We start from the raw sequence: 23,888 nt of genomic DNA, 5'->3' as shown, positions 1-23,888 counted from the left end.
TAGTAGAAATTTTATTACAAATATTTTTTCTTTGTGACAATTGATAAGAAAGGAATAAATTTTGATAGATACAAAATCTTAGGCTGATGCTCGCTCCACCAATGTCTTCGTCTTCCCGATCATTTCTTCTTTTTTAATTTTGTTTTGGTTCTTCTTTAAAAATAAATTAATTTGCCTTTTTATTCTCAACTCGAATTATAAAAGTCTGCTTGGGAACAACGCATTCTCTATCAACCCCACATCATTTTTAGTCATCATTTTTAAGTTTCTTTTCTCATGACCTCTTTTTAGTTTTTATCCATTTTCTACGAAAGAAGACAAAAATAAACAAAACATAAAACCAACAATAACAAAAAAAAATCAAAATCAAAATCTTTATATTGTAGAAATAGATCTCAAAATTATAGATATCAAAAAAAATATATATATATATTGGGCAAGTTTGGATTGAGCAGCGTCAAGGGTCATGGTAGGTAGACCTATCAGTCAATTACCATCAAAATAATTGCAATTCAGCATTAATCATGTTTATGGTAGTTTAATGAAGTTAAAACTCTATACATTTTTCATAAATATAAAAAGTTCTTAATAAGCTTACAGTTTATCTAAAAACTTAAAACATGAATATAAAAAACTTCGTATGACTGACTACCAAAATATGCACTCCTAAAGACTGCCCTTTTGGGTCAACTATCAAACATAAACCAACGCAAACCGGTTGTTACATCGTACCAAGAAGCAACCTACCCAGGCTCTGCTTCCACCTCCTACGGATCTCTCGAAGGCAACAACACTGAACACTGCCGTGGAAATGCTTGTAGGTTTCCTGAAGCTATGGTGTTTCCGGTAGACCAATCAAACTCCGTAAAGTCTTAAGGATGTTTTGATGAATGAATAAGCTAGTGCGCCGGTGAAAATGTAGCTATCAACTCTATCTAATATTCCACCTGCGAGCATGGAGTGAAAGGAAATCAGAAGTAGCGGGCGTGAGAAGAATGGCGTTGATTTATGTATGAATTAAGGGTGACTTTACCATGTCCTGGGATGAGTGAACCAGAGTCTTTGACGCCCGCATCACGCTTGATCATTGATTCAGTAAGATCACCAAAGACTGACCCAAAGAAGTTGAGAAACCCAAAAGCTATTGAGCTGAGGAAACAAAAAAACAAATGAACCAATTCAGAAACAGAGAGATATAACGGGAAACCGAGTTTCGATAGACCAAAATGAAATCTCTGAGTACCTGAACAGAGATTGAGGCCAACTGAGAGATTTAGAGAGTAAAATGGTAATGGCTATACAACCAACAAGTCCTACAAAAGTCCCTTCCCATGTCTTCTTGGGACTGATACTAGTAAGAGGTGTCCTACCAAAAGCCTGCACTTTTTATAGTTTAAATCAACTTCAAAGTGGTTATAGAGTTATAAAAAGAGGCATCATTATTGGTGTTACCTTGCCACCGAGAAAAGCAAATGTGTCTGTCGCAATTACACCGCTGAATGAAATCAATGTTGCCACTAGTCCAACTGTCCAATGAGCTTGACCACCAAAAAGAATTGGCCATGTCCTTCCAATACCTATAGAATAAAAAAGAAAGAAAACTGGTCAAAAGGACATACGGAGTAGGAGAGAGCAGAGAGCTTTTGTCTCAATAAACTGAACATTTGAGATATAATAAGGAGAGAAGGCGAGAGCTTGCCAGTGTTAAGCGCAGGAGCAGCTAAACCACAGCGAAGCTTGACCCAGAAACATGGGAGATAACCACAGTAAAATAGACCAAACATTGTACTACTCAGCTGAGCAAAACGCGGGGAACCTCTCTGTACTAACAATGCTATTGCAACAACAAATGCTGCGGATGTCACCAATATATCAATGTTACCAAAGTACCTAGAAAAGATTTTCATGTTAAATAAGATAAGTCATATCACATGGATAACAAACAAGATAAAGCTTCGAAGTAGAGGGTTTTAGCTAAACTCACAGAGTAAGTAATGGCATAAGGGCACATACAACTGAGCAAACTCGAGATACATATCGTGGAGGAGGTGTCATTCCTTTAGCTATGCCTCTACTACTAACGAGCTCGAAATATTCACGGGAACCAATAAAAACAGAAGCTGCTAAAGCTACTGTGAAAACCCATCCTCCAGCTAACACAACACATCCAACAGGTAATCCAATGCCAATACCAAAGACTACTCTTTTCTTAAGCTGGCTTGCTTTCTTCTGCTTATCTTCCACATTTTGCAAGTCATGATGTATTCTATCAATTCCCTAAAAAAAAGAATGAACAATTGAGGAATCACTGACCTGAAAATGATCAACTCACTAATACACTCTGATAGCAATTAAGCAGATTCACATCCCTAAACACTATCAAGTCACTTGTCAATTAAGCTTAAAAATTGAGTCTTTCTATCTCTCCATCTCGGTCAATGTCGACTTGCTTCATCTAAAGTTAGAATTCGAGGAGAACAGAGGATAAAGTTAGTACCTTTGAGTTGTCATCATCACCAAGCTGGTCTGATTCAGCTCGAGCAACGGCTGTGAGGAAACGCCGTTTAACTGAAACTCGACCAAGGCCTGAACGAAACAATGGTTTGGGATCACTGACGAGACGTAGACTCGAATATGCCAAGGAAAGGGGAAGAATTAGGGGTTTTCTACGGCAAGGACATGTACAGAGAGAAGTCGATAAAACCGGTTCAGCAAAAGACGCCATTGCTCCTTTCACCATATGACTCCAATATTAAACCCATATGATATAGAAAGAAAAGAGGTAAGATGAAGTGAGTGTGTGTGTCCGGGATCATATTAATGTTATCTTATGTTAAATTATTTAATTTGAAATTATTACCACCTACAAATAAATTATAGTATTTAAATACTACTTTAGGCTTTTTATTATAAATAAAATATAGCTCTTAGATTTCTTTGAAATTAAATTATATTTTAATTCAGAAATTATTTATGAAAATAGTTCATGAATACTTAACATTTTTGAGCCCATCTTGTTTAGAGTGTTTTTTTGTGTGTTTGGTGCTGTTCTTATGTGCTGATGAAATCACAAGTGTGCTGTTTCTTGGTCGCAAACAGAGTAACATTTATTTATTTGTTTGAAGGAAAACATTACAAAGATGAGACTAAGATAGAGAAAGGAGTTAGTGGAGAGAAGACAAACAAACAAAAGTCGTTTGGGTTTACAAAGTAGAAAAAGAGGAAAACAAAAGGAGCATGTGTAAAAAATTCTAAGTCTTTAACGAAAACGTAAATAAAAATCCTCTAACGTTCTAAGTTGAGATTTTTCATGTGAAGACGACGATAAAAGACAGAAGAGAAGATGATGTGTCCTCCCTCCTCACACAATTTGATTTTCCTTTTTCTTTTCTTTCTATGTCGATGCTGTTTAAGCAAGCACTTTGAGACTTGTGGGGTTTTTCGAAACGGATAAGATCATGTGCTCTTCATAATGTATCCCAAGATTAGACCGATTAGTCCAACAAGAAGAACGTACATTAATGGGATTCCCCCACTCTGACTTCTCTTGCTTTCGCGCTGCAACTGATCCTGCAATTTCAAATCTTTTTGTTATCAGAGAGGTTTCTTGTTTCGACAAGAACATGGCTGCTTCAATAAAACCACGGAAACTAGTAATGAAAGTGTTGCTAATCAATCATCTATTACCCATCATCGCAGACAAATATTTTCTTTGATTCTTAAAACAACCACCATGAGGAATAGTTTCAAAGGATACAAGGATCGGGTGAAAGTTGCTTACCAATTCTTGTTGAAGCCTGTTGTTCAGTTGAACCGCAGAGTTCTTTTCCTCAGTGAGTCTTGAGACGAGTGCTCTTGCCTGATATCAAACAAATCGATAGGTATCAAAATTACATGAAATAGAATGACCACTCAGGTCTCCTAACTTCAATGGTAAAAATTGTGCCAATTAATAGCTATTGTAGTAGGTTTGTTGCAGCTTAGACTAATGCAATTGCATGCATAAAGTGATTAGTAAAAAAGCCTAAAACTACAACAGAGGAAACCATATTCATCTAGATCACACTATTGAGGTACTCAACACTGCTAACACATTGGTGAAAGCTTCAAACAAGGTAAATATTTCACTCATAAACAAAAAGAGCCTAACTGCTCTAAACCACCTGATAAAAAAAGAGAATTCCATAGGTTTGAATGGTAAACTAATGTAGGTAGTCTAATGGTATAAAAAACTCATGTGCTGGCAGCTCAGTATCATGAAAGTGTATCAGATGGGGTTATTAAATTACCTCAGATGAGTTGTCCTGAGCATCAAACCTGTCGGCGCTAAATCTTGGAGCCTAAAATTAAAGCAAGGAAATCAACACCAAGTACAAGAAAAGAAAAAGCAACATGTACGATATCTCTTCTTAATTTGGCTATATAAGTAATAAGAAGAGATGTATACTTACAGCAGTAAAGTCAGAAGCATTGCCATTATCAGAGACAGAAGCCCTAGGTGAGGAGCCCTCTTCAGATCCTTCTCGAACGGGTGATGGTGGTCGTGGTGGAGCAACATATACAACTTTCAATTTAGTCTCCTCAACTCGATGCCCTGCCTCTTTGCTAAACTGCAATGTTTCATTATTACACACAAGAATAAAAACAGAGCTATAAGAAGAAACCACATATTTCAATCATATATTCCAAATCAGAAAGTGCTCAGATGATAATAATGAGAATTAATACCATCTCATGAGTAACATCCTTGGGGGTGGCTCCGGGACTAGCCACAACACATTGAAGCAAGAACTTGTCTTTACACTGCATATCAGCAGGAGCTTCCTTTTGAGCTTGCATGGTCACTAATTTACCAAGACAAAAACCGAAAAAACCATCCATGATCCCACAAACTAGTAAAATTCCTAATCTTCTGCCAATTACAAAATGAAAGAGACAGAGAGAGAGAGAGATAGACAAACCTAAGACTTCAGAAGAGGATCTGGGATGAACAACACCAGTATTAGGCCTAACGCAATACTTCTTTGGATTCGTCGTCTTAACCTTTTTTTATGGAAAAAAAAAATTGACACATGAAAAACATTAAGATACACACAAAAACCATCTCCAAGATAAAAAGAGAAGAATTTTGAAAAGAGGAATTCAAAAATTTGAAAATTCACCTTGAAGGCGACATAATTGTCAGTCTTGTTACCAAGATAGAGAGAACAAGAGATCTGCTTCTTCAACTCAACTATATACATCAACAACGATTCAAAAATCATTAAACTAGAGTAATTTGAGGAAAACAGAGTTAGATCTAAATCAGATATACGAGAATGATTGAAAAAAACTGAGGAAAAAAAGCTTACAAGGGAATTGAAGGTCGACAGGATCGATGGTGAGAAGCTCGTTACTCATTTCTGATGAGATCGCCGGGAAATGTTTTATTCTCGATTCAATTGATTAATAAAGAAGAAAATAAAAATCAAACCTTTAAGAAGGCAAAATGAATATTTGGTGCGGTGACTCTGTTCTCCTCCGGTGGTCGTCAAACAACAGAGAGAGAAAGAGAGAGAGTAAAACACGTAGACAAAAAGAAAGAAGAAGAACGTGGGACAGCAACGTATGTCTTCTATCTCTAATCTCTTTGCCGTCTCTTTAAAAAATAATTTAAGACCGGAGGAAAAAGACTCACTTAATATTATTATTATGCCCTTATTCGTTCATCTTCTCAAGGAGCGTGGTCAGGGGTATAACTGTCATTCGAATTCTTTTCCTATTTTTTTGACCAGCGAAAACCACGACTTTCGTTTTGTTTGTATATTATAAATAAACAAAAACATTTATTTTGGCTTTCCCTCTAGNTTTTTTTTTTTTTTTTTTTTTTTTTATTAATTCCTCTTCCCTCTTAAACATAGCGCCTAAATCAATAAAATATAAACTACATAATAATTGATCAAATTAGTAAGTATTCTCTACAATAAATTCATTAAAATTAATGTTTTTGTAAACTTCAAAAAATAATTATTAAAAATATTTTAATTGACCTACATGTAAGTATTTTCATATCTATTAAGAAAAACCAAGTTATTTTGATTTGATTTTCTGATCTGTTTTTATAAAAATTATTTTTTTAAAAAGAATGTTTACACCTTGTAGTGGGGCTATGGACAAGCTTTAATTATTTTGGCTATCCATTGTTGAACTGCAATCATATACAAGGGAGACTCTCAAATCTTGAAATTAGGGTTTGAGGACTTTGTATCATTGTTGTATATCGCTAATTTAAAAAGTATATAATCATTTTAACATGTATATCATATTTTACGATATATATCATATTTAACCATTATATTAATCTTTTGAATTTCTTATAAATACAATAATATATTACAAATTTTTTTATAAATGCAAAATATATTACATTAATATGTTGAAATTTGCGTTTGTTTTAAACCTATAAAATTGATATTAGCAACTTTTTAGCTGAGATACCATGTGACCAATAGAAAATTTTAGACACAAGATTTAATTCAGTTTTTTTGGCTATTTGTTTGAATATATTCGTTTTTTGTGCAAAAAAATTATTGATGAAAGAAAAGTAAAGCAAATTTTATATTCTTACTCTTTCAAAATTAACGAACGACTGGACTTTGACACTTTGTCATGCATTTCGGTATGGTTTTTTGCATATCATTGTCTCCAAATATATGAAGCTTATATATATTCCATCGATTTAGTTTAGTATATTATACTTCAATACTTGTAATTTCAATGTTTTGTTTTATTACTCCGTAAATATAGAAGCTTATATATATATTTCATTAGAGTTTAGTTGTTCTATGGACTTATCTAGTGATGGATTTGTTTGTGTTTGGGCCTTGAAACAACGAGTCCATCTTAATGGGAATTGTACTACCAAACCTTTACCAAACAACAACAGATGCTTGATTGATTCTCTTGGAATTTTTGAATTCTCTTTGTCTATTAACTTTGTTTAACTCCACGAAGATCTTATTATTTTACCATTTTACCCCTGAATTCTGGTCACGGGTCTGGGTCATTTTAGTCAGTTTCGGCTCTAATCTCACAAAACGTCCCGGCAATTTCTTCCTGTCTTTATGCACGACGGTCTCTCGAGTACGCGACTCTCTCACAGTCACATCAGCAGCATGCATTTCCAACAATTAATTAAAATGATTAATAAAAATAGTTGATCGAGGAATCAACTTAAAATTCTATAGTTTATACCTTGAGAAATAAAATAAAAAGATAGCATGAAATCAACAAAACACATGTAATATACCAAACATACCATAAAAGGTCCGGTCAAAAATAAAATTAAAAAACCCCCAACAAATTTCAAACATAAGACTCAAAGAGATAGGGCTGGGCAAAATAACCGATAACTAAATAACCGACCGAAACCGAACCGAAAAAACCAAACCGAACCGAACCGAAATTCTTCAAATACCCGAATGGTTAGTAAAAATCTATATCCAAACTAACTGAAACCGAACCGAACCGAACCGACAATTAAATGGTTAACCGAAATATCCGAAAACCTAGAAGATATCAAATATTATATACTTAATATTATGCAAAACTATAAAATAAACTTAAAATATAAATTATTTCTAGATTCAAAACAATTAAATATTTTAAATAATCAATATATGTAAATGTTATTATTTTGAATTTACAAAGTTAAATACTATTTTGTAAAATTGAATCCATATTTTTCCCTTTTTTGTATTTTTGTTATTGTATATTTGGTTAATTTTGGTTATATTCGGTTAGTTTTGGTTATATTTGGTTTATTTGGTTAATGTTAATATAATTTATGTTAGTTATGGTTATTTATTTAAATAACCAAACCGAAACCGAACCGAAAGAAACCGAACCGAACCGAACCGAAATTTCAAAAATATCCAAATGGTTACTATATTACTATATCCAAAATAACCGAAACCGAATACAACCGAACCGAAACCGAATGGTTAACCGAATGCCCAGGCCTACAAAGAGAGAAGGAGTTTAGAGACCGAATATACCAAGGATTTTTAATCTTCTTTTTTTTTTTCCTACATGATCAAACAACAACAAAAAAATAAAATCAACCTTTTAATTTTTTTTCATCTCTCTTTATTACATGCCACATTCACAACACATCGTCACGCCAAAGCTAAGCATATCCTCTTTCATATTCTTTTACACAACCACTATTTATATATCTCTATATTACCCTCTTCCTTCTTCCTCCAATCTCATTATCTTATTCATTTCCTCCCTGACCAAAATAAAATATAATAAGAATTTGAGTTTATATTTTTGATGAAGTTTGGAAAGAGGATTAAAGAACAGATACAAGAGTCGTTGCCGGAGTGGCGAGACAAGTTTCTCCGTTACAAGGAACTCAAGAACCTGATCTCATCTCCTGCTCCGGCTGAATCTATATTCGTTGGTTTGTTGAACGCAGAGATCGACAAGTTTAATGCTTTCTTTGTGGAACAAGAAGAAGATTTCATCATCCACCACAAGGTATGAATTATACAAAAACAGATTTGTTTACCGAGTCAAACTGATCTAACTACATATAGTGTTTCAATAAATGTAGGAGAAAATGATTCTTATTTTTTATTGGTTGATATATATTATAAGTTATAACTATAAAATGTGAAAAAATAATCGATCTGAGGACGATTTATTTTTATAAAAGTGAGACATATAGAAATCATCCACCTAGATTTGTTTATTTGTTTTATCTCTAATACTAACAGAAACTTGGATTATTATGTGTTATCTGGTGAATTTTTAAATGTGTTTTTGTGGAAGTTTCTTTACATATTATAACAATACATATGTGAACTCAATCTTTAAATAGAGCTAGTGGGATATATAATTAATATGAAATATACAATATGTGTAAGGAATTGCAATATCGGATTCAGAGATTGGTTGAGAAATGTGGAGACAATGAAGAAATGTTTAGATTGGAGATTGGTGAGATCAGAAAGGATATAGTCAATTTCCATGGAGAAATGGTTCTTCTTGTCAACTACAGTAACATCAATTACACTGGTGAGACTAAAACTGAAGTAGAAGTTAAGTTTATTACTGAAATGTTCAAAATCTTGATCGGAGAGAAACACATGTATATATGTATCTATAGGATTAGCAAAGATATTAAAGAAGTACGACAAGAGAAGAGGAGGAGGAATAAGATCACCGTTTATTCAAAAGGTTCTTCATCAGCCTTTTTTCAAGACTGATCTTGTTTCAAGACTAGTGAGAGAGTGGGAGACGACGATGGACGCGGTGTTTCCCGCGAAGGTGGCGGAGGAGGGTTACGAAAGATCCGCGGCTGTGACTTCGGCAGCGGCGGGAGAAGGTATATTTAGGAATACGGTCGCGGCGTTGTTGACAATGAGAGAGATGAGAAGAGGAAGTTCGACTTATAGTGCATTCTCACTTCCGCCGCTAAATCTTTCCGATTCCGATCTTGTTCTCCGATCTGTTCACCTCTCTTCTCCCATACCTATTCCTTGATGATGTTGCTAGCTAGTTTGTTGTTCCAGTCAAGTCATCTTAATTTAGAACACAAAAAGTATAATCAGCCTCTTAATTATACGGGAAAAATGGCATTTATCGTAATATTTATTTGTAATTCTCTTTTTTTTTCCTTGGTATTTTAATGAGCAGATTTTTTTTTTTACTTTATAAGACGAGTAAAATGTCTAACTATTGGGCCAATGATTTCTATATTGGGCCGTATTTTACAGACAGACCCATAATAAAAACATAAACGACGACGGGCCGAGAATAATTTAGCGTGATGAATTAGTTACTTAATTATTTATTGGTCTTCTTCTTCTCTATCGAAAGTTCGAAACCCATATTTGTGTTAATTAGCCTTGAACNTTTTTTTTTTTTTTTTTTTTTTTTTTTTTTTTTTCTTTTTCTTTTCTTAATGTAACAGGTAATTGCATCTACCGCAGTAAAAAAAAAAATTGCATATTTATTATAATTTAAAAAATACAAATTGCAGCACAAGTCATCAATTTTATCTTATAGCAAAATGAATGCTTAATGTCCCTAATAAAATAACATATACTAATTGACAATGAACATTGATAATAACAACACATATCTATTCAAAGAGTGTTTTTCAATTCAGAGGCACAAAAAAAATGTAATGTAAATGAAGCTTATCTCTCTAATACATTCCATTTTCACTATAAATTCTGAATCTTTTATTCAAACAAATTGCAAAGTTTTTGTCTTTATATGTTCTTAAGAAACTTCACTCATTTCCAATCAAATTGCAGCTCTCTAATCTTTGAGTTGCAAAACCAATGTTTGATGTGGCTAATATTATTTAAAATGATTATATAATTTCAAAATTTTAAATGTAATAAGTTTTTCGGAGTTTCGTAATCATAATTGTCTTGTTGGAAGTAGAGTAAGTATCTGTATCTGCTTTAGGATCATTAACGTAAAACTATCAGGAAATGCGTCTTGGTATAGTGGTTTAGTCGACTATGATTGTCAAGATCGATTCGTAAGAGCTGCCGTTTCTTTTGTCAAACTAATAGTTTTGGCAATAAGCCCAGCATCACTTCGGTTCGCCTTTAGTTTACTTAATGACTTTTAACTTGTGAACAATAAATCCTAGTAAGTAGCCACCAAATTGCGTGATATAAGACTAGTTGAAGTATCACTACAACAACTGGAATCACAAACTTTGTTGATATCTATTGATTCTCGAGTGGTGATTATGATGAAAACATTAGTCATTGAGTTTGTTTCCAATCATAAGAAAAGAATAAAAGTATACGTGAAGAATAATTCTAAGTAGGTGAGTAGCTCACATAACCCAAAGCCAAAGGGGCCAAATTTGATTCTACAGTGAAAATGATATAGAAACTAAAATAAGAAAACCAATAAAGTTTTAATTTTCTTCTCTTTTTAGATTTGACTTTCTTTTTTTTTCCCCTAATAATAGTAGGCGAAAGAGATAGAAGAAGTGGGCACTCTTTAGTTCTCTAGCTTCTAAAATTAAACAGTAATAACCTAAAATTGATACAATGTGATTAGATTACCCTAAAACAAAAAAAAACTTCACAAATCCACTAAAGAAAATTCAATGATCTCTGATTTAGGCCAACACGACGTGAGGCTAGTAGTACTGAATTAAACAACTTGGCGTTAGAACATGTAAAAGTAGCCTCCTTTGATTTTTAGTTCGATCAAACCCCCCGCAAGAAAAAAAAACAAAAAACAAAAAACAAAGAATAATAACAATAAAAAATGATTTTAACAATTTGTGACAACCCGAATCACGCAAAGTCTGTTACTTTTATCACCATTCATCGAACACCAAAGAGGTTTCATCTTCTTCATTAGGTGCAGGAAGATTGAGATCAATCGTCCCCTGTTTCATTGATACTTCTTCTTCTTGTTCGTCTTTATGGATTCGAACAATTTGATTTACATTCAATCTTCCTGCTCCTATACTGCTTCCGTGAGATCTCTTATGACCTCCAAGTGCTTGTCCTGAAATGAAAACCCTAAAACAGATCGGACATTCATGAACTCTCTTCTCCGTGACCGTGACTCCTCCATGAACGTACTCTGTTTTAACTTGCTCTGTTTTCGCCGTGCATGCTTTGTTCTTCTTGTGGCTTGCTCTGTGTCCTCCTAATGCTTGATACGATTTAAACTCTTTACCACAAGTCTCACACTTGAATCTACCTCTTCCTCCTCCTCCTTTGTTCTTGCTCGATTTGTAATCTTCGCATTCATCTTCTTCTTCTACACGTGTCTTTGTCGTCTTCTTCTTCTTGTGTTGCTTCCATTTGTCTCTAGATAGCATAATGAGACAAAAGGCGAGATCTTCCTCCGTCGTTGTATCAGAAGCTGAGCTGTGATGATCTGGCTCCGTCACTACTAACTCACCGGGTTGGCTCGTTTCAAGCTTCTTAAAGTCGTCGAAATCGAACGATCCAAGTTTCCGAGTCCGCTTAGATCGTCGCCGAGTTGGGTTGATCCTCGAAGACTCGGTTTCGCTTTCAACGTCGTCGTCGTCGTCTTCCGCAAAATCAAACTCACATCCATCATCATGAGTACTACGATTCCTCTTTAAATGATCAAACTCATCAGACGAAGAAGAAGCATCATCCGACTCCGTATCGTCGTCGTCGTGGGAACTGAGTTGACTCGGCCGCTCCTCTTCTTGTTGCTCACCAGTTAACTCGTAAAGTTCAGGTTTTTCAGAAAGAGTAAGCATGTGAGATCTCATGTGACCACCTAAAGCTCTTCCATTGATAAAGCTCTTGAAGCAAAATCTACACTTGTATCTCTCCATCTTTAACACGACGATACTTAACACAAGAGAGAGAGAGAGAGAGAGCTGTTTTGTGGGTTTATATCTCAAAGAAAAAAGAGTAGAGAGACTACAAAAAGAGAGAGTAGGTGACAAAAAGCATTCTTCTTCTGCAATGCAAACCAACGAACTAAAGAAAGAAGAAGACGAAGAGAGCACAAAAAAAAACTATTAAACTTAAATTCTTTTTATTTAATTCTTTATCTCTCTCTTTCTCTCTCTATATTTATAAAAGTCTTTTGAAACGGAAAAAAAGAAAGAGTAAATATTTGTTTCTTTGTTTGAAAATAATAATCTCTAATTAAAGCGTTTTGCCATGAAAGGGTGAAAGAAAGGACAATGTAACATGCGAGCTTTGCCCGTTTCTGCTTACTACAGGAGAAAGAAAAAAACTTGGAATTTCCAAAAATACCCTTCTGATCAATAGGATTAAAAATAGCAAAAAGTTATATTTTAAACACCTCCGAAACGAAATATCAGATGCAAAAAGTTAGTTTTATCTATTTTGGGAGGTGCTTTAACTTCCAATACGCCAAAAATAATTACTTTACCTTAACCTCTACGAAGGGTATTTTCGTCATTTCCTCATTGTTTTTTTTTTTTTTGGTTGTAACGACGAGTCGGAGAACAAAGAACAAAAGCGTTGCCCAAATATGAAGGGGGAGAATTTTTGTTTTATTCAGTTTGTGACAGCCACGTAGTTATTCAAAACGACGGTTTCATGACTCATCCATCACCCACCAGTAACTTTATCTCTCTCTAATGTTAAAAACAAAATACTAAAAAAGTTGATGTTTCGCCAACTGTCAGTGACGGTATCATCTCCTCCTCAGCTAAGTTAAAAAGCCGGCTTACTTAACATTTGATTTGATTATCTCTTATCTTAGTTTAAGTCCATTAATCACTCGAATAAAACGATTAAGAGAATGCAACAAAAGAAAATGTGTTAGTGGATTTACTCCTTTGATTTTGGATCTTTCCGAGTTAGATATTTAATAATATGAAAAAGTCAAGAATCCATAAATTTCGTTTATCAATATAACACTGCTACACGTTCTTGTTAAGATAGACATAAGTTGAAAGATTACACGGATTTGATTAGACGATAGCTATGAGCTTAATTGTCTTTTTTTTTTTTACTTCAGTGTTTACACACTACGAGTAACCAACAACAACAAAAAAAAAAGGTTTAATTGTTAAGCTACAAACACACATCTAACTTTGGACCCACACTAATATTGATGATGCCTCTGGTTTAATACGAACCTAACCATCATCGCACTTTTAATTTCTTCTTCTTTCATAACATTGTATTAAACGTGATCAACAACGCACAACGATCATGTGGTATTTTTCAATTCATCGAACTTGATCATTCCAAGATTCAATCATCCGTTAGTGCAATAGGAGTTTGAGTCTTACTTATAGTTATAACAACAATTAGTAATAAGTCGTCGGATCACAAATACTTAAAACTAATTAATTTAAAGTTCAACGTTCCACAATTTTGTCGGTTACAAATGCATTCAAAGAACTTACGTAGGAAGGTAATTTAACAACACAAAGACTTTTTTTTCTTTTCTATCCTCACTGAAATTTGGAAACTAAATTTGTGGAAGCAATTCGTCTACGCAAAGTGTAAAGTTACGATTATTCTTCAATGGCATGACTTAATGGTGGTGCCAAACCACTTACGCCACTCTCTCGCTCTCTTAAAGGGCCAAAAAAAACTCACAACTCCTTTAATTCATCCCGTTGACTCGTCTCATTAGACCTTCAAATTAATATTTTCTTGTTAACTAAGTAGTATATGCAAGCATATGTGTTACTTATTACTGTCAGCATCTTACATCCTTAGATAGTGGTAGCTTTTTTTTTTTTTTTAATGCATATAGGTTTATCAATTTGGTCGATGAATAAATCGAACGAAGCAATACTCTTGATGAAGTCAACTAACAAGAGGCGTAAAATTTACATAAAGCATAATTGCAATTTAGAGATTACGTACGCTCATATGTTGTTATTTTATTATTTTTATAAATATTTAATTGAGTGGATATATAAGTCAACTAAAATGGAAAAAAAAAAATTAAAAGTTGTCAATGGAGTGACAAGTATGGCCGGTTCTCCAAATCGCCCTGAAAAGCGGCGTGAGCATTCGATGTTATACGAGTCTTTTTTTGTCATCCAAATACGTTATTACGAGTTTAATTTACAATATTCGTTTGAAATTTATTACTTTTGGTAACATTCGATGCTTCTCAACTTGCATAAGAAAAGTCCTTTGATATATAGGCCCATTAGAGATAGAGAGCATTACGACTTTGATCACTTAAGTTGAATAGGCTAATCTCTTAAAATTTTATCATAGTTTGATTCGAACTGATGTATCTGTTTGTATATGGGAAGTGAAGTCTGGCAGAGGTTGGATTTATATCTAGTCTATATACAATACCAATTTCTTCTAATATTAATGGCAAAGGGTCTAACGTGTATCAATTTATTTACTTATGCTTTTTTCTAATGTAGAATTGGGATATAATCTTGAGATTATTTGGAAATTGGAACAAATCAATTCTAGTAAAATGATTAGTCTAAGCATTTTATTTTTGCTTTCATGCTTTTTCAGTATGCACTATGCAGAGATAAGTTGATGGATTTGGTCTTCGTTAGTACCTCGTAACCAACTTGATAATTACTCTTTAAAAAAAACAGCATAATTATTCAAAGGCAGGTAATTCTATATATAGTTATCATATTGGTGAAAAGAGCCCTGATTAATTAAAGGAATGTCAGAAAATATAATATAGTATTATGGTCTGATATTGATAAGTCATATATCTTTTTATTATCCATTACTTTATATTATAAGTTTTCTATATTGTTTTCTGACTAGGAAAAAGTGTTGAATTACAAAATGACAAAGAAAATTCTAATGAAAGTTAACAATTGAACGGTAAGTTTTGTCGGGCTTCCAATATGTCGGAATAACATTCTGAGCAACGACTACTTTATGAGACTCACGAGAGGTAAGTCTGATGTTGAATGGACCTCTTAGAGCACTTCCGGAGTTGATCTTCCATACGGCAGACCTCATTTCTTGCATGGGCATGAAGTTTCTGCCGGCGGGTTGAATCTTAACGGAGGCCAAATCTCCATCGCCATCTTCATACTCGACAACAAATGCAATGTAGTATGGATTTGCCCCAGCGTCCATTCGGAAAGCTATGTTAGTTCCTCGATATAAACACGCCGTGCTGATAATTAAGAAAAAAAAATCACAATTCGTATTGGTAAAAAGTAATAACAAATTACTTAGGTATGAAAAATATTTTAATTGAATAAATTTTTGTTTGATATAACAATAAACGTTAAAACTAGTTATTGTTGATTTATGGATTTTTTCTTGTTAGATCAATAATATTTAATACAATTGTTTTTCAAAGACATATTATATATAATTTTCAGTGAGTATGTAAGTACCGTTTGTAGTAAACACGTAGAACACCAGCGGATCGAAGTCGATAGGCTTGGCCAGGTTTGGCTAAGGCACCCGTGGCTCTGCCGCTAAGATCAAAGTGGACTGCTTTGGAGGAGCAAGGACCACCGGGACACTCGTCGGTTATCGTCACTGTTATTGGTCTCCCCGAGCATGCTGGATTCCCGCTGCACACAATCTATATAATAAAGAAAATGTTGACATTTACAATATAGTTGATAAAAGATAAAATCTTGTTGTAACCATATCATATACACTCAGACTTTCATATCTAATTTTCTTTTTTCCTAAACAAATGCAATCTGACCACAACCAAATAACTTAATGGTCATTCTAGACTTATACGTTACCTTAAAAATATTAATTCAGCCAGCAAGAAAGACATTAATTCTTTTCTTTTTTTTAGGCAAGAAATTCTATGTTACATACATTACTATTGATCTTGTCATATATATATTCATACGAACCCGATAACATGTTCCACATCCTGATCCATTGTTGAACAGTGAAGGGCCTCCGGCTGAAACCATCGCGTATAACGGTGGATTAGCAACCGCGGAACCGTACCCACAAGCTCCTCCTACATATATATATATATAAGCATCATGTTCAAAGGAATTCCTACTCTAAAAAATTATGTATTTAGCGCTTTAACAAATATGTAAGATTATGATACCAAAAATGTATATATATATATAATATTATAACGTACCGGTACTACCGGCGCCTTCAGGTTCACCGTACCAAGTAACACCGGCGGCCCCCCATCCAGCAACATCTATAGTCTCATTATGGCAATAACAAAACTTTATTGAGACTGCGAAAAGAGCCAGAGCGAAATATTTACGTGATGATGCCATTGATCCAGCTACTTTGTTTTGTATAAACAAAATATAGTGTAAGTGAATGAATCGTCAAATGGCGAAGATTTTGATATTGGGTTTTGTGGAATACGCTCACGAGTACGTTTAATGTTTAAGGAAATTGTATAAGTGAATCTTGGTCTATATGGAAGTCAAGCTCTCTAATTTAAGGGAAAGTAAATTTGAAATAAAGAGAGTAAGATATGCATTGGAGAAAAAAACTTATGTTAAGGAATATTTGGCAGCCAAGTTCAAATTTTAATTTGTGTCAAAGAAATTGAATATAATTTATTAACTTCTTATAGATATTTTGGTAAATAAATAACATCATATTTTGGGTCCACAAATAAATGAATCCTCATATAAATTATAATTACATTGGTTACATATGTCAATTTTCTAAAACTGATTTATATGAACTATTTTATTAAGTTTCACAATTGACTAAAAGTTTTGGTAAATAATAATAATATCATTAAGCTTACAAAAATAATTTATGATTTATTACGATGTTTAAAGATTGGTAACCTCTTAAAGCATAAAAAGCGAATACTGTATACCCTTTTTCATCTAACTATTGACTGTATGATATGAATGAATGTCAACTACAACCCTCATACAGATACAGTCATACATATCAGAACAAGAAATCTCATACTATTAGAAGTATGAAACACTGAAACAAGTTAAATCTGATACTAATATGAAATAAACATACATCTTCCACTAAAAATAAGGTATTATTGTGTCACTATACGGTCCATACATACGGGATTGAACATTCAAGTAAGAGATATATCATTTTAATATTTATTTAGAGATATATCATTTATACTCTTAGATATACAAGTAATTTTAGTTCCAGCGGCTACACTTGAAAGTTCACGTTCGATTTGTACTTGGCACCGGGTTTCCAGCCGGCCGGAATGACATCGGTAGCCACAACAGTTTCGCCGGAGTCCAGCGAAGTCACTCGAAGAGACAGCGGTGCCCGCAAAGGTGACGACACGTCCAGCTTCCACACGGCTCCCCATAAGTGGCTCATAGATATCCACGTGTCAGAATCTAGAGCTTGTTTGAGTTCGACTCGGCCAATTTCGCCGTCTCCGTCTTCATACTCAACCAAAGCCGCGAAGTAATTAGCGTTTGAACCTTCATCCACTTGAAACGTCACCGTTTTCCCAATATATTTGCACTCAACTCTACGAACACACGCATCAAATATTTAAATCTTAGTAATTATTACATATAAAATATAGTTTCCTTAAAATATAATTTGTTAATAATGTGAAATCCTTTAGATACATACTTTCTGTAAAGAATCTCCAAAACTCCGGCACCGCGAAGCTGGCTACTCTGACCAGAAACGGCCATGGCACCAAACGCTGTACCACTCAAATCGAAATGGACCGACTCTGTAACGCATCCAGGACACTCGTCTGTAATCACTACCGTAACCGGATTCTTCGAACACTCCGATTTCGAAGTGCATTTTATCTGTACGTACAGATATGAGTATATAAGCTAATCTTGCATGTATTTCAAATCTCTTCTGCTTAATTCATTGTAATTATAAAAATTTCTAGTAACTATGATTAGTACGTAACCTGGTAACATGCGCCACATCCTTTTCCTGACTTGAACAACGAAGTACCTCCGGCTGATACCATTTTCGCAAAAGGAGGTTGTGCTACAGCAGTTCCATAACCACAAGCTCCACCTTCATAATAATTAATATACTTTGGTTAGTAATTTAATTAAATATATCGCTAGTTACGTGCTTGTTTATCTAGAGATGTAATTGACATCAAACATGTATGATTGTATGTATATATATATATATACATACCGTCGCTTCCGTATCCGTTGGGGTCGCCATACCATGTAGCTCCGGCGATAGACCAATCAGAATTGCTGGTCGTGACGGCTGAAACGTTGAGTTTGTTGGGGCTAAAGCAATGAGTTAAGTTTAAGAGAAGACAAGTTAGAGGAAAGAGCAAGTTCACAATCATGTAATATCGTACTACGACAAGAACTGCCATTGCGATGATAATAATAAGTAGCTAATGAGGATGACTTGTGCTACGTACGTACTTATATATAGTAGTAATTGTAATTACTATTGGATCGATCGAATCCCGTGAAAGACTCTATTTACGCCCAACTGTTTTAATCCATGTGTCACTTTGCCTAAAAAGTGAGTAACTAAAGACACGTGAAGTCTTTTTCCTATTTTTTATTTTTTTTTGGTTTTACTTGTAAGGGGGTCCAATGTGACGGTTAACAGTTAGACCCATAGTTTACGAGGCTGAGTCATACGGTGTCGTATTGCGATATTAATTCTTCTTTTCCCCCTAAATCAAGGTCATTTGGAAATTATGTTGATGGCGAAATTTGTACGTTAATGTAGCCGTTAATGGTGGTTTGCTTGGTCGTTGAATCTTAATCGCACGGTTCAAAATATGCATGTAAAAAGTTCTTTAACGTATTTGAAAATAATCGCAGATGTGTAACGTAAATCTTGGCCTGAATCAGGTTCGACATGACGATTTACTTAAATTAAAAAGGAGGAAAATAATATGAAAAGTGGATTTCACTATTCTTCAGATTACCACTATTATTAAAATTATCTATCTATAAATAATAAAAATACCGTTAAATTTTCACTTGTCAAAGTTGTAGAATTTATAATAATATACGTACTAGTATACTATTAATGGTAAGGTCTTTTTGAACATTGATCAATATTTGTTAAGGCAAGAGAGTGAAGAGATTAGTGGTGGAAACGAAACTGAAAGTTAGAGAAGATAAGATTGAGTCGACGAACTAAAGCTTATAGAGTTCATGGTTCGATTTGAACCGCTACGTGACGTCTTGTCGAAATTATATTTTCTAGAATCCACTAGATCGTAGCTGTTTTCACGAAATTGTATCAGGATATAAGTGTGCCAAAGAGAAAATTGAAGTCCTGGTAAATATACGTATACGGTATGCCTATTCACGCGAGACAATTATTAGACATCATATAAACACCACCCATCGTAATCTTATCTTTAGCTATCATTTTTTTTTTTTTTTGTCAAACTATCTTTAGCTATCTAGTTCGAAGGATTTATAGATCAAATGAATAAGGTCTCTGGATTTACCATATTTGCGCATAACTGGATAATTGGATTTAGATATACCATATTTGGATAATTGGATTTTGATTTTGAGTTAGTGGAGAGAAGACAAACAAACAAAAGTCTTTTGGGTTTACCAAAGTAGAAAAAGAGGAAAACAAAAGGAGCAATGTGTAAAAAATTCTAAGTCTTAACAAAAACGTACGTAAATAAAAATTAACTTTGATCTACAAGGGGTTGTTGCAGCATCTCATTGCATCAACATAAATTTGCATCTAATCAACACCTAATTAACCTTTTTGATTTGAAAACATAAATTCACAACAAATAAGCAAAAACAAAGCAGAACATAAGCAAAATATTTGCTAAACATAATACATATTTCATTTATTTTCATGTATGTATTCTATAATATAATAAAATAGTTGCTAATTATTACTTTTGAAAAACAGTGTGATAAAAACAAAAGTACGGATACAAAACTCTCATGTATTAGCAGATATTGGTCTAGTATACTCCACTAATCAATAAGTAAAATTATACTTTTTTCTTTGTTAACAAACTCTGTTTCCTTATTTGACAGTTTTAAAAATCTTTGATATATTAATGCTGAAATTACCTTTTTCTTTAGTTTTGATTTTGTTGACTGAAATTCACTTCATTGATATAATTTTCTTTGATTTATTAACTTTGTTTTCTTCTTTGACACTCAATGAAATATATATATACAACAACATTTACCTTTTCTCAAATGCATATTTCAGCAGGCAAAAAAAAAATCCTGTGGGAAAGCTTTGAGTTCTGAGAGACAACCACCGCAAAATCCTGTGGGAAAGCTTTGAGTTCCCCACTGATACACTTCTACCTAGGATGCAGTTAGGAGGTAACATGTCTTTGAGGTCGTGGAGAGAGATAGATGATCCATCCAACGGCGCCTTCTCTCTTCATCTTAATGATTCATCTAGAGGAGGAGGAGGCCTCCTTGAGGTTGTAATTTACTACAGAGAAACGCCAATCTACCGTGGCCCTCTTTGGAATGGATACGGAGTTCCAGAAATGCGATTGGGCAACAAGAAGATGGCTACATACTCAAACAGAAGCAGCTCCTACATCTCCTCTAAGTTGAGTTTAAGCATCAACGGCTTGTTGCAGCAACTCCGATGGAACCAAACTGCCGAAGATTGGGGATTAGTTCTGGTACATGCCATATGAGCAATGCGATGACTTCAACGAATGTGGGAGAAACGGGTTTTGCGATCAACTGACTTCCCCAATCTGTAACTGCTTCAGAGGCTTCCACCCAAAGTCGTTGCGTAAGTGGCATGCCGAATATGGCTGGGGAGGCTGTGTCAGGAACACAAACCTCACTTGTGGAGGTGGTGATGGGTTTCTGAAACAGAGCAAGGTCAAGCTTCCTCAGACCAAATCAGCCATTGCCATCCAAGGTCTGAGATTTAAAGATTGCCGAGAGACATGTCTGAGAGACTGCAAATGCCTTGCATTTGCTAATGGTGGGTTTGGCTGTGTGTTTTGGACGGGAAGCTTAGACGATGTCAGACATTACCCCGAAGGCGGTCAGGATATATATATAAGATTGGCAAAGGCTGATCTCCGCCTTCTTGGTGAGTCTTCTATTCTCTTGCTTTATCTATCTCTATATATAAGTAGTAGTCACTGAGACTCATCTTAAAAGCATTTGGACATGGGAACTTTTCTCAGATAAGAAGAAAGATACAAGTGCTATGATCATAGGTTTGACTTTTGGAATCAGCGTTGTACTTCTTCTGATCACTTTCCTGGTCTTTCTTATATGTTTGGTGATGAAACAAAAGCCAACAGAAGCAACCGTAATCGTAGAGCCTAATGTTACATACATCACTTTCACTTTGTAACCCTCAGTTCTTAGTTTAATAATTTAGATTCAAATATTATAAGTGGAAGGATTCTTATATTCCATATTTATTTGTTAGTTGATGAAACAAGGAACGTAACACACCGGAGGCAGTTTGTTTGTCTACTTGATTTCCAGGATAGTATGTGAGCTTCCCGAGATCACTCATCTCAAACTTGGCGGCCATCTCCTCTTTGAACTGTTAATGCGGTATAGATCAATGCCTATGACAAATAAATCATCGATAGAACACTTGATAAAGTGCAATTCTGTATGAATGTGTTCAACTTGCTGTTCCATGCTCTAGGTGCTTGTCGCAAACCATACAAAGCTTTGTTTAATTTGTTCTCACTTCCTTTCTTCTCAAAACCCTCTGGTAGCGTCACATACATTGTTTCTCTTAGTTCACCATGGAGAAAAGCCGTTTTAACATCTAGATGATGAATCTCCCAGCCGTTAGACGCTGCAAGGTTGATAAGTAGTCGTATGGTTTATAACTAGTATTCCTCGAAATCTACACCATACCATATTGTTGTACATACCCTTTAGCATAGCAACAAGTCGGGCCTTTGATACTTCCATCCGAGTTCCTTTTGAGCTTGAAGACCCACTTAAGAGCAATCGGTTTTGCTCCAACCGGCAAATCAACAAGGTTCCAAGTGTTCAACTTCTCAATTGAACTGATCTCATCTTCACAAGCTAACGTCCATTCCCTTGTCTCCTTAGCTTCGCTTGGCTCATTATTTAAGCATAAAAGTAGCATCTCTCCTTCGTCTTCAGCCAGTAGAACATAGTCATGAAGATACTTAGGTTTGTTGATCTGTCTCTGTGATTTCCTCATAATCGGTGGTGGCTGGTGTTCCTCTTCAATCTCGGCTTCTTTATCGCTTCCAACTTCTCTATTGGTTTCAGGCTCATCACTTCTTTCTGAATCTGCACTCTTATTCTCTTCAATACACTCATTCCCACTCTCATAAGTCTGTTTGTTAAGATTCTCCCTTGCTTCTTCAATACCATGATTACCAAACTCACCAAGAGTGATGCAGAAAGTTTCGTCACTACTCTGTTCTGTACTATACGGAGTTGTATCCTTGAGTGCTCTTGTAGTTAGTGTTTCATTTACTAACTGATATTTTCCCCCTTCTTTCTTATATGCTTGTCGCCGTGGCTACTTTTAGTCTGAAGTGATCCCCTTCTTAAAGGTATGTTTGAGTATGCAAAGGAGTCAAATAAAGCTAGGAGTATAGATGGCTCATTCTCACCAGCTTGGATAGGTTTTGGTAATTCCTTTGCCGTCCAAGAGGAGGGTGACCAAGCCATGTCGCACAGCCTCTAGGCTATTTCCAGGGTAATCAATTTACTCTCGATCACTTTTAAACTATTAACTGTAAATCTTTTACCTTGTGTCTAAAATGATACATTCTTAGCCCTGAAGCATTGTAGTAGTGACTGTGAATATGTTTCCTTGTATCTTTTTCTTTTTTGGAATTTTTGTAAACTTGATTTCTACCGCGCCTCTCATTATTCTTAAGGATTCCTGCAATATGATGATATTGAATATTGATTTCGTTGGTTTGATCTTCAATTATTTTATAAACCTCTGTTTCATTCCTTGACAGTTTCGAATATATGCTGAAATTGATTTCGTTGATTTGATCTTCTTTCTTTTATCAACTCTGATTCCTTCTGTGACAGTTTTTTTATTTGAATCTTTCATTTCTGCTGAGATTGATATCTTTGATTTTATGGACCCTAATTGTTTGCTTCTTTGACACTCAATGAATGGAAATGTTTTTTGTTCAGCCTTTTTCCGTTTTTACTAATTGATTTATGTTTCCTTATTTGACAGTTTTGTTATGCTGATATTAATTTCGTCGGTTTGATGATCCTTCTTTATTTTATAAACTCTGTTTCCTTTTTTGTTTGTTAACAAACTCTGCTTCCTTATTTGACAGTTTCGAATCTTTATACAATACCTCCCATATATTAATGCTGAAATTGATTTCGTTGACTTGACCTTTTTCTTTAGTTTTGATTTTGTTGACTGAAATTCTCTTCATTGATATAATTTTCTTTGATTTTATTAATTTTGTTTCTTCTTAGACACTCAATGAAATATATATATATATATATATATATATATATA

General features: G+C 34.5%; 7 protein-coding genes across 7 annotated transcripts in view; 2 read left to right on the top strand and 5 right to left on the bottom strand.

Annotated features, from left to right (window-relative positions):
- LOC104783066 (phosphatidate cytidylyltransferase 4, chloroplastic) lies at nucleotides 543-2,795 on the bottom strand. Its single transcript, XM_010508150.2, has 7 exons — nucleotides 2,498-2,795; nucleotides 1,985-2,277; nucleotides 1,700-1,890; nucleotides 1,453-1,577; nucleotides 1,244-1,377; nucleotides 1,034-1,149; nucleotides 543-947 (listed from the first exon to the last, which is right to left on the bottom strand). The coding sequence occupies exons 1-7, from the start codon at nucleotides 2,738-2,740 to the stop codon at nucleotides 856-858; spliced, it is 1,194 nt and encodes a 397-aa protein (XP_010506452.1). The 5' UTR covers nucleotides 2,741-2,795; the 3' UTR covers nucleotides 543-855.
- Nucleotides 3,097-5,617, bottom strand: LOC104783065 (vesicle-associated protein 1-2). Its single transcript, XM_010508149.2, has 9 exons — nucleotides 5,474-5,617; nucleotides 5,352-5,402; nucleotides 5,163-5,233; nucleotides 4,962-5,043; nucleotides 4,729-4,844; nucleotides 4,452-4,610; nucleotides 4,290-4,340; nucleotides 3,782-3,859; nucleotides 3,097-3,570 (listed from the first exon to the last, which is right to left on the bottom strand). Exons 2-9 carry the CDS (start codon nucleotides 5,398-5,400, stop codon nucleotides 3,457-3,459), a joined length of 720 nt encoding a protein of 239 aa, XP_010506451.1. The 5' UTR covers nucleotides 5,401-5,402; nucleotides 5,474-5,617; the 3' UTR covers nucleotides 3,097-3,456.
- Nucleotides 8,113-9,658, top strand: LOC104783064 (SPX domain-containing protein 3). Its single transcript, XM_010508147.2, has 3 exons — nucleotides 8,113-8,523; nucleotides 8,913-9,063; nucleotides 9,155-9,658. Exons 1-3 carry the CDS (start codon nucleotides 8,317-8,319, stop codon nucleotides 9,529-9,531), a joined length of 735 nt encoding a protein of 244 aa, XP_010506449.1. The 5' UTR covers nucleotides 8,113-8,316; the 3' UTR covers nucleotides 9,532-9,658.
- On the bottom strand, nucleotides 11,116-12,530 carry LOC104783063 (zinc finger protein ZAT4-like). The gene has a single exon (XM_010508146.2). It carries the CDS (start codon nucleotides 12,347-12,349, stop codon nucleotides 11,345-11,347), a length of 1,005 nt encoding a protein of 334 aa, XP_010506448.1. The 5' UTR covers nucleotides 12,350-12,530; the 3' UTR covers nucleotides 11,116-11,344.
- Nucleotides 15,300-16,726, bottom strand: LOC104784417 (expansin-B4-like). Its single transcript, XM_010509445.1, has 4 exons — nucleotides 16,579-16,726; nucleotides 16,334-16,446; nucleotides 15,851-16,044; nucleotides 15,300-15,624 (listed from the first exon to the last, which is right to left on the bottom strand). Exons 1-4 carry the CDS (start codon nucleotides 16,724-16,726, stop codon nucleotides 15,300-15,302), a joined length of 780 nt encoding a protein of 259 aa, XP_010507747.1.
- Nucleotides 17,423-18,772, bottom strand: LOC104783062 (putative expansin-B2). The gene is made up of 4 exons (XM_010508145.2): nucleotides 18,579-18,772; nucleotides 18,337-18,449; nucleotides 18,039-18,226; nucleotides 17,423-17,931 (listed from the first exon to the last, which is right to left on the bottom strand). The coding sequence occupies exons 1-4, from the start codon at nucleotides 18,769-18,771 to the stop codon at nucleotides 17,598-17,600; spliced, it is 828 nt and encodes a 275-aa protein (XP_010506447.1). The 5' UTR covers nucleotide 18,772; the 3' UTR covers nucleotides 17,423-17,597.
- Nucleotides 23,488-23,888, top strand: part of LOC104783060 — a 2,370-nt gene continuing 1,969 nt past the window's right edge. The window contains exon 1 of the mRNA XM_019244266.1: nucleotides 23,488-23,500. Coding sequence (XP_019099811.1) covers nucleotides 23,488-23,500 — 13 coding nt within the window. The remainder of the gene's footprint in view (nucleotides 23,501-23,888) is intronic.

This window comes from Camelina sativa, chromosome 4, assembly GCF_000633955.1.
Source record: "Camelina sativa cultivar DH55 chromosome 4, Cs, whole genome shotgun sequence".
Taxonomy (NCBI): domain Eukaryota; kingdom Viridiplantae; phylum Streptophyta; class Magnoliopsida; order Brassicales; family Brassicaceae; genus Camelina; species Camelina sativa.
This window is presented reverse-complemented; position numbering and strand designations above follow the sequence as displayed.

What these genes read in the sequence shown, in the direction of transcription:
- LOC104783062 (XM_010508145.2), bottom strand. Translation starts at nt 18,771, where the DNA reads ATGGCAGTTCTTGTCGTAGTACGATATTACATGATTGTGAACTTGCTC. An exon ending in CAACGGATACGGAAGCGACG is followed by an intron (nt 18,450 to 18,578) that starts GTATGTATATAT and finishes ATTATTATGAAG; the next exon opens with GTGGAGCTTGTGGTTATGGA. An exon ending in GATGTGGCGCATGTTACCAG is followed by an intron (nt 18,227 to 18,336) that starts GTTACGTACTAA and finishes CTGTACGTACAG; the next exon opens with ATAAAATGCACTTCGAAATC.
- LOC104783063 (XM_010508146.2), bottom strand. Translation starts at nt 12,349, where the DNA reads ATGGAGAGATACAAGTGTAGATTTTGCTTCAAGAGCTTTATCAATGGA.
- LOC104783065 (XM_010508149.2), bottom strand. Translation starts at nt 5,400, where the DNA reads ATGAGTAACGAGCTTCTCACCATCGATCCTGTCGACCTTCAATTCCCT. An exon ending in AGGATGTTACTCATGAGATG is followed by an intron (nt 4,611 to 4,728) that starts GTATTAATTCTC and finishes GAAACATTGCAG; the next exon opens with TTTAGCAAAGAGGCAGGGCA. An exon ending in ACAGGCTTCAACAAGAATTG is followed by an intron (nt 3,571 to 3,781) that starts GTAAGCAACTTT and finishes TTGAAATTGCAG; the next exon opens with GATCAGTTGCAGCGCGAAAG.
- LOC104783064 (XM_010508147.2), top strand. Translation starts at nt 8,317, where the DNA reads ATGAAGTTTGGAAAGAGGATTAAAGAACAGATACAAGAGTCGTTGCCG. An exon ending in ATTTCATCATCCACCACAAG is followed by an intron (nt 8,524 to 8,912) that starts GTATGAATTATA and finishes AATATGTGTAAG; the next exon opens with GAATTGCAATATCGGATTCA. An exon ending in CAGTAACATCAATTACACTG is followed by an intron (nt 9,064 to 9,154) that starts GTGAGACTAAAA and finishes ATGTATCTATAG; the next exon opens with GATTAGCAAAGATATTAAAG.
- LOC104784417 (XM_010509445.1), bottom strand. Translation starts at nt 16,726, where the DNA reads ATGGCATCATCACGTAAATATTTCGCTCTGGCTCTTTTCGCAGTCTCA. An exon ending in GATGTGGAACATGTTATCGG is followed by an intron (nt 16,045 to 16,333) that starts GTTCGTATGAAT and finishes TTTATTATATAG; the next exon opens with ATTGTGTGCAGCGGGAATCC. An exon ending in CTACGTGTTTACTACAAACG is followed by an intron (nt 15,625 to 15,850) that starts GTACTTACATAC and finishes CTTAATTATCAG; the next exon opens with CACGGCGTGTTTATATCGAG.
- LOC104783066 (XM_010508150.2), bottom strand. Translation starts at nt 2,740, where the DNA reads ATGGTGAAAGGAGCAATGGCGTCTTTTGCTGAACCGGTTTTATCGACT. An exon ending in GTGATGATGACAACTCAAAG is followed by an intron (nt 2,278 to 2,497) that starts GTACTAACTTTA and finishes TCTTTTTTTTAG; the next exon opens with GGAATTGATAGAATACATCA. An exon ending in CTTATGCCATTACTTACTCT is followed by an intron (nt 1,891 to 1,984) that starts GTGAGTTTAGCT and finishes AATCTTTTCTAG; the next exon opens with GTACTTTGGTAACATTGATA.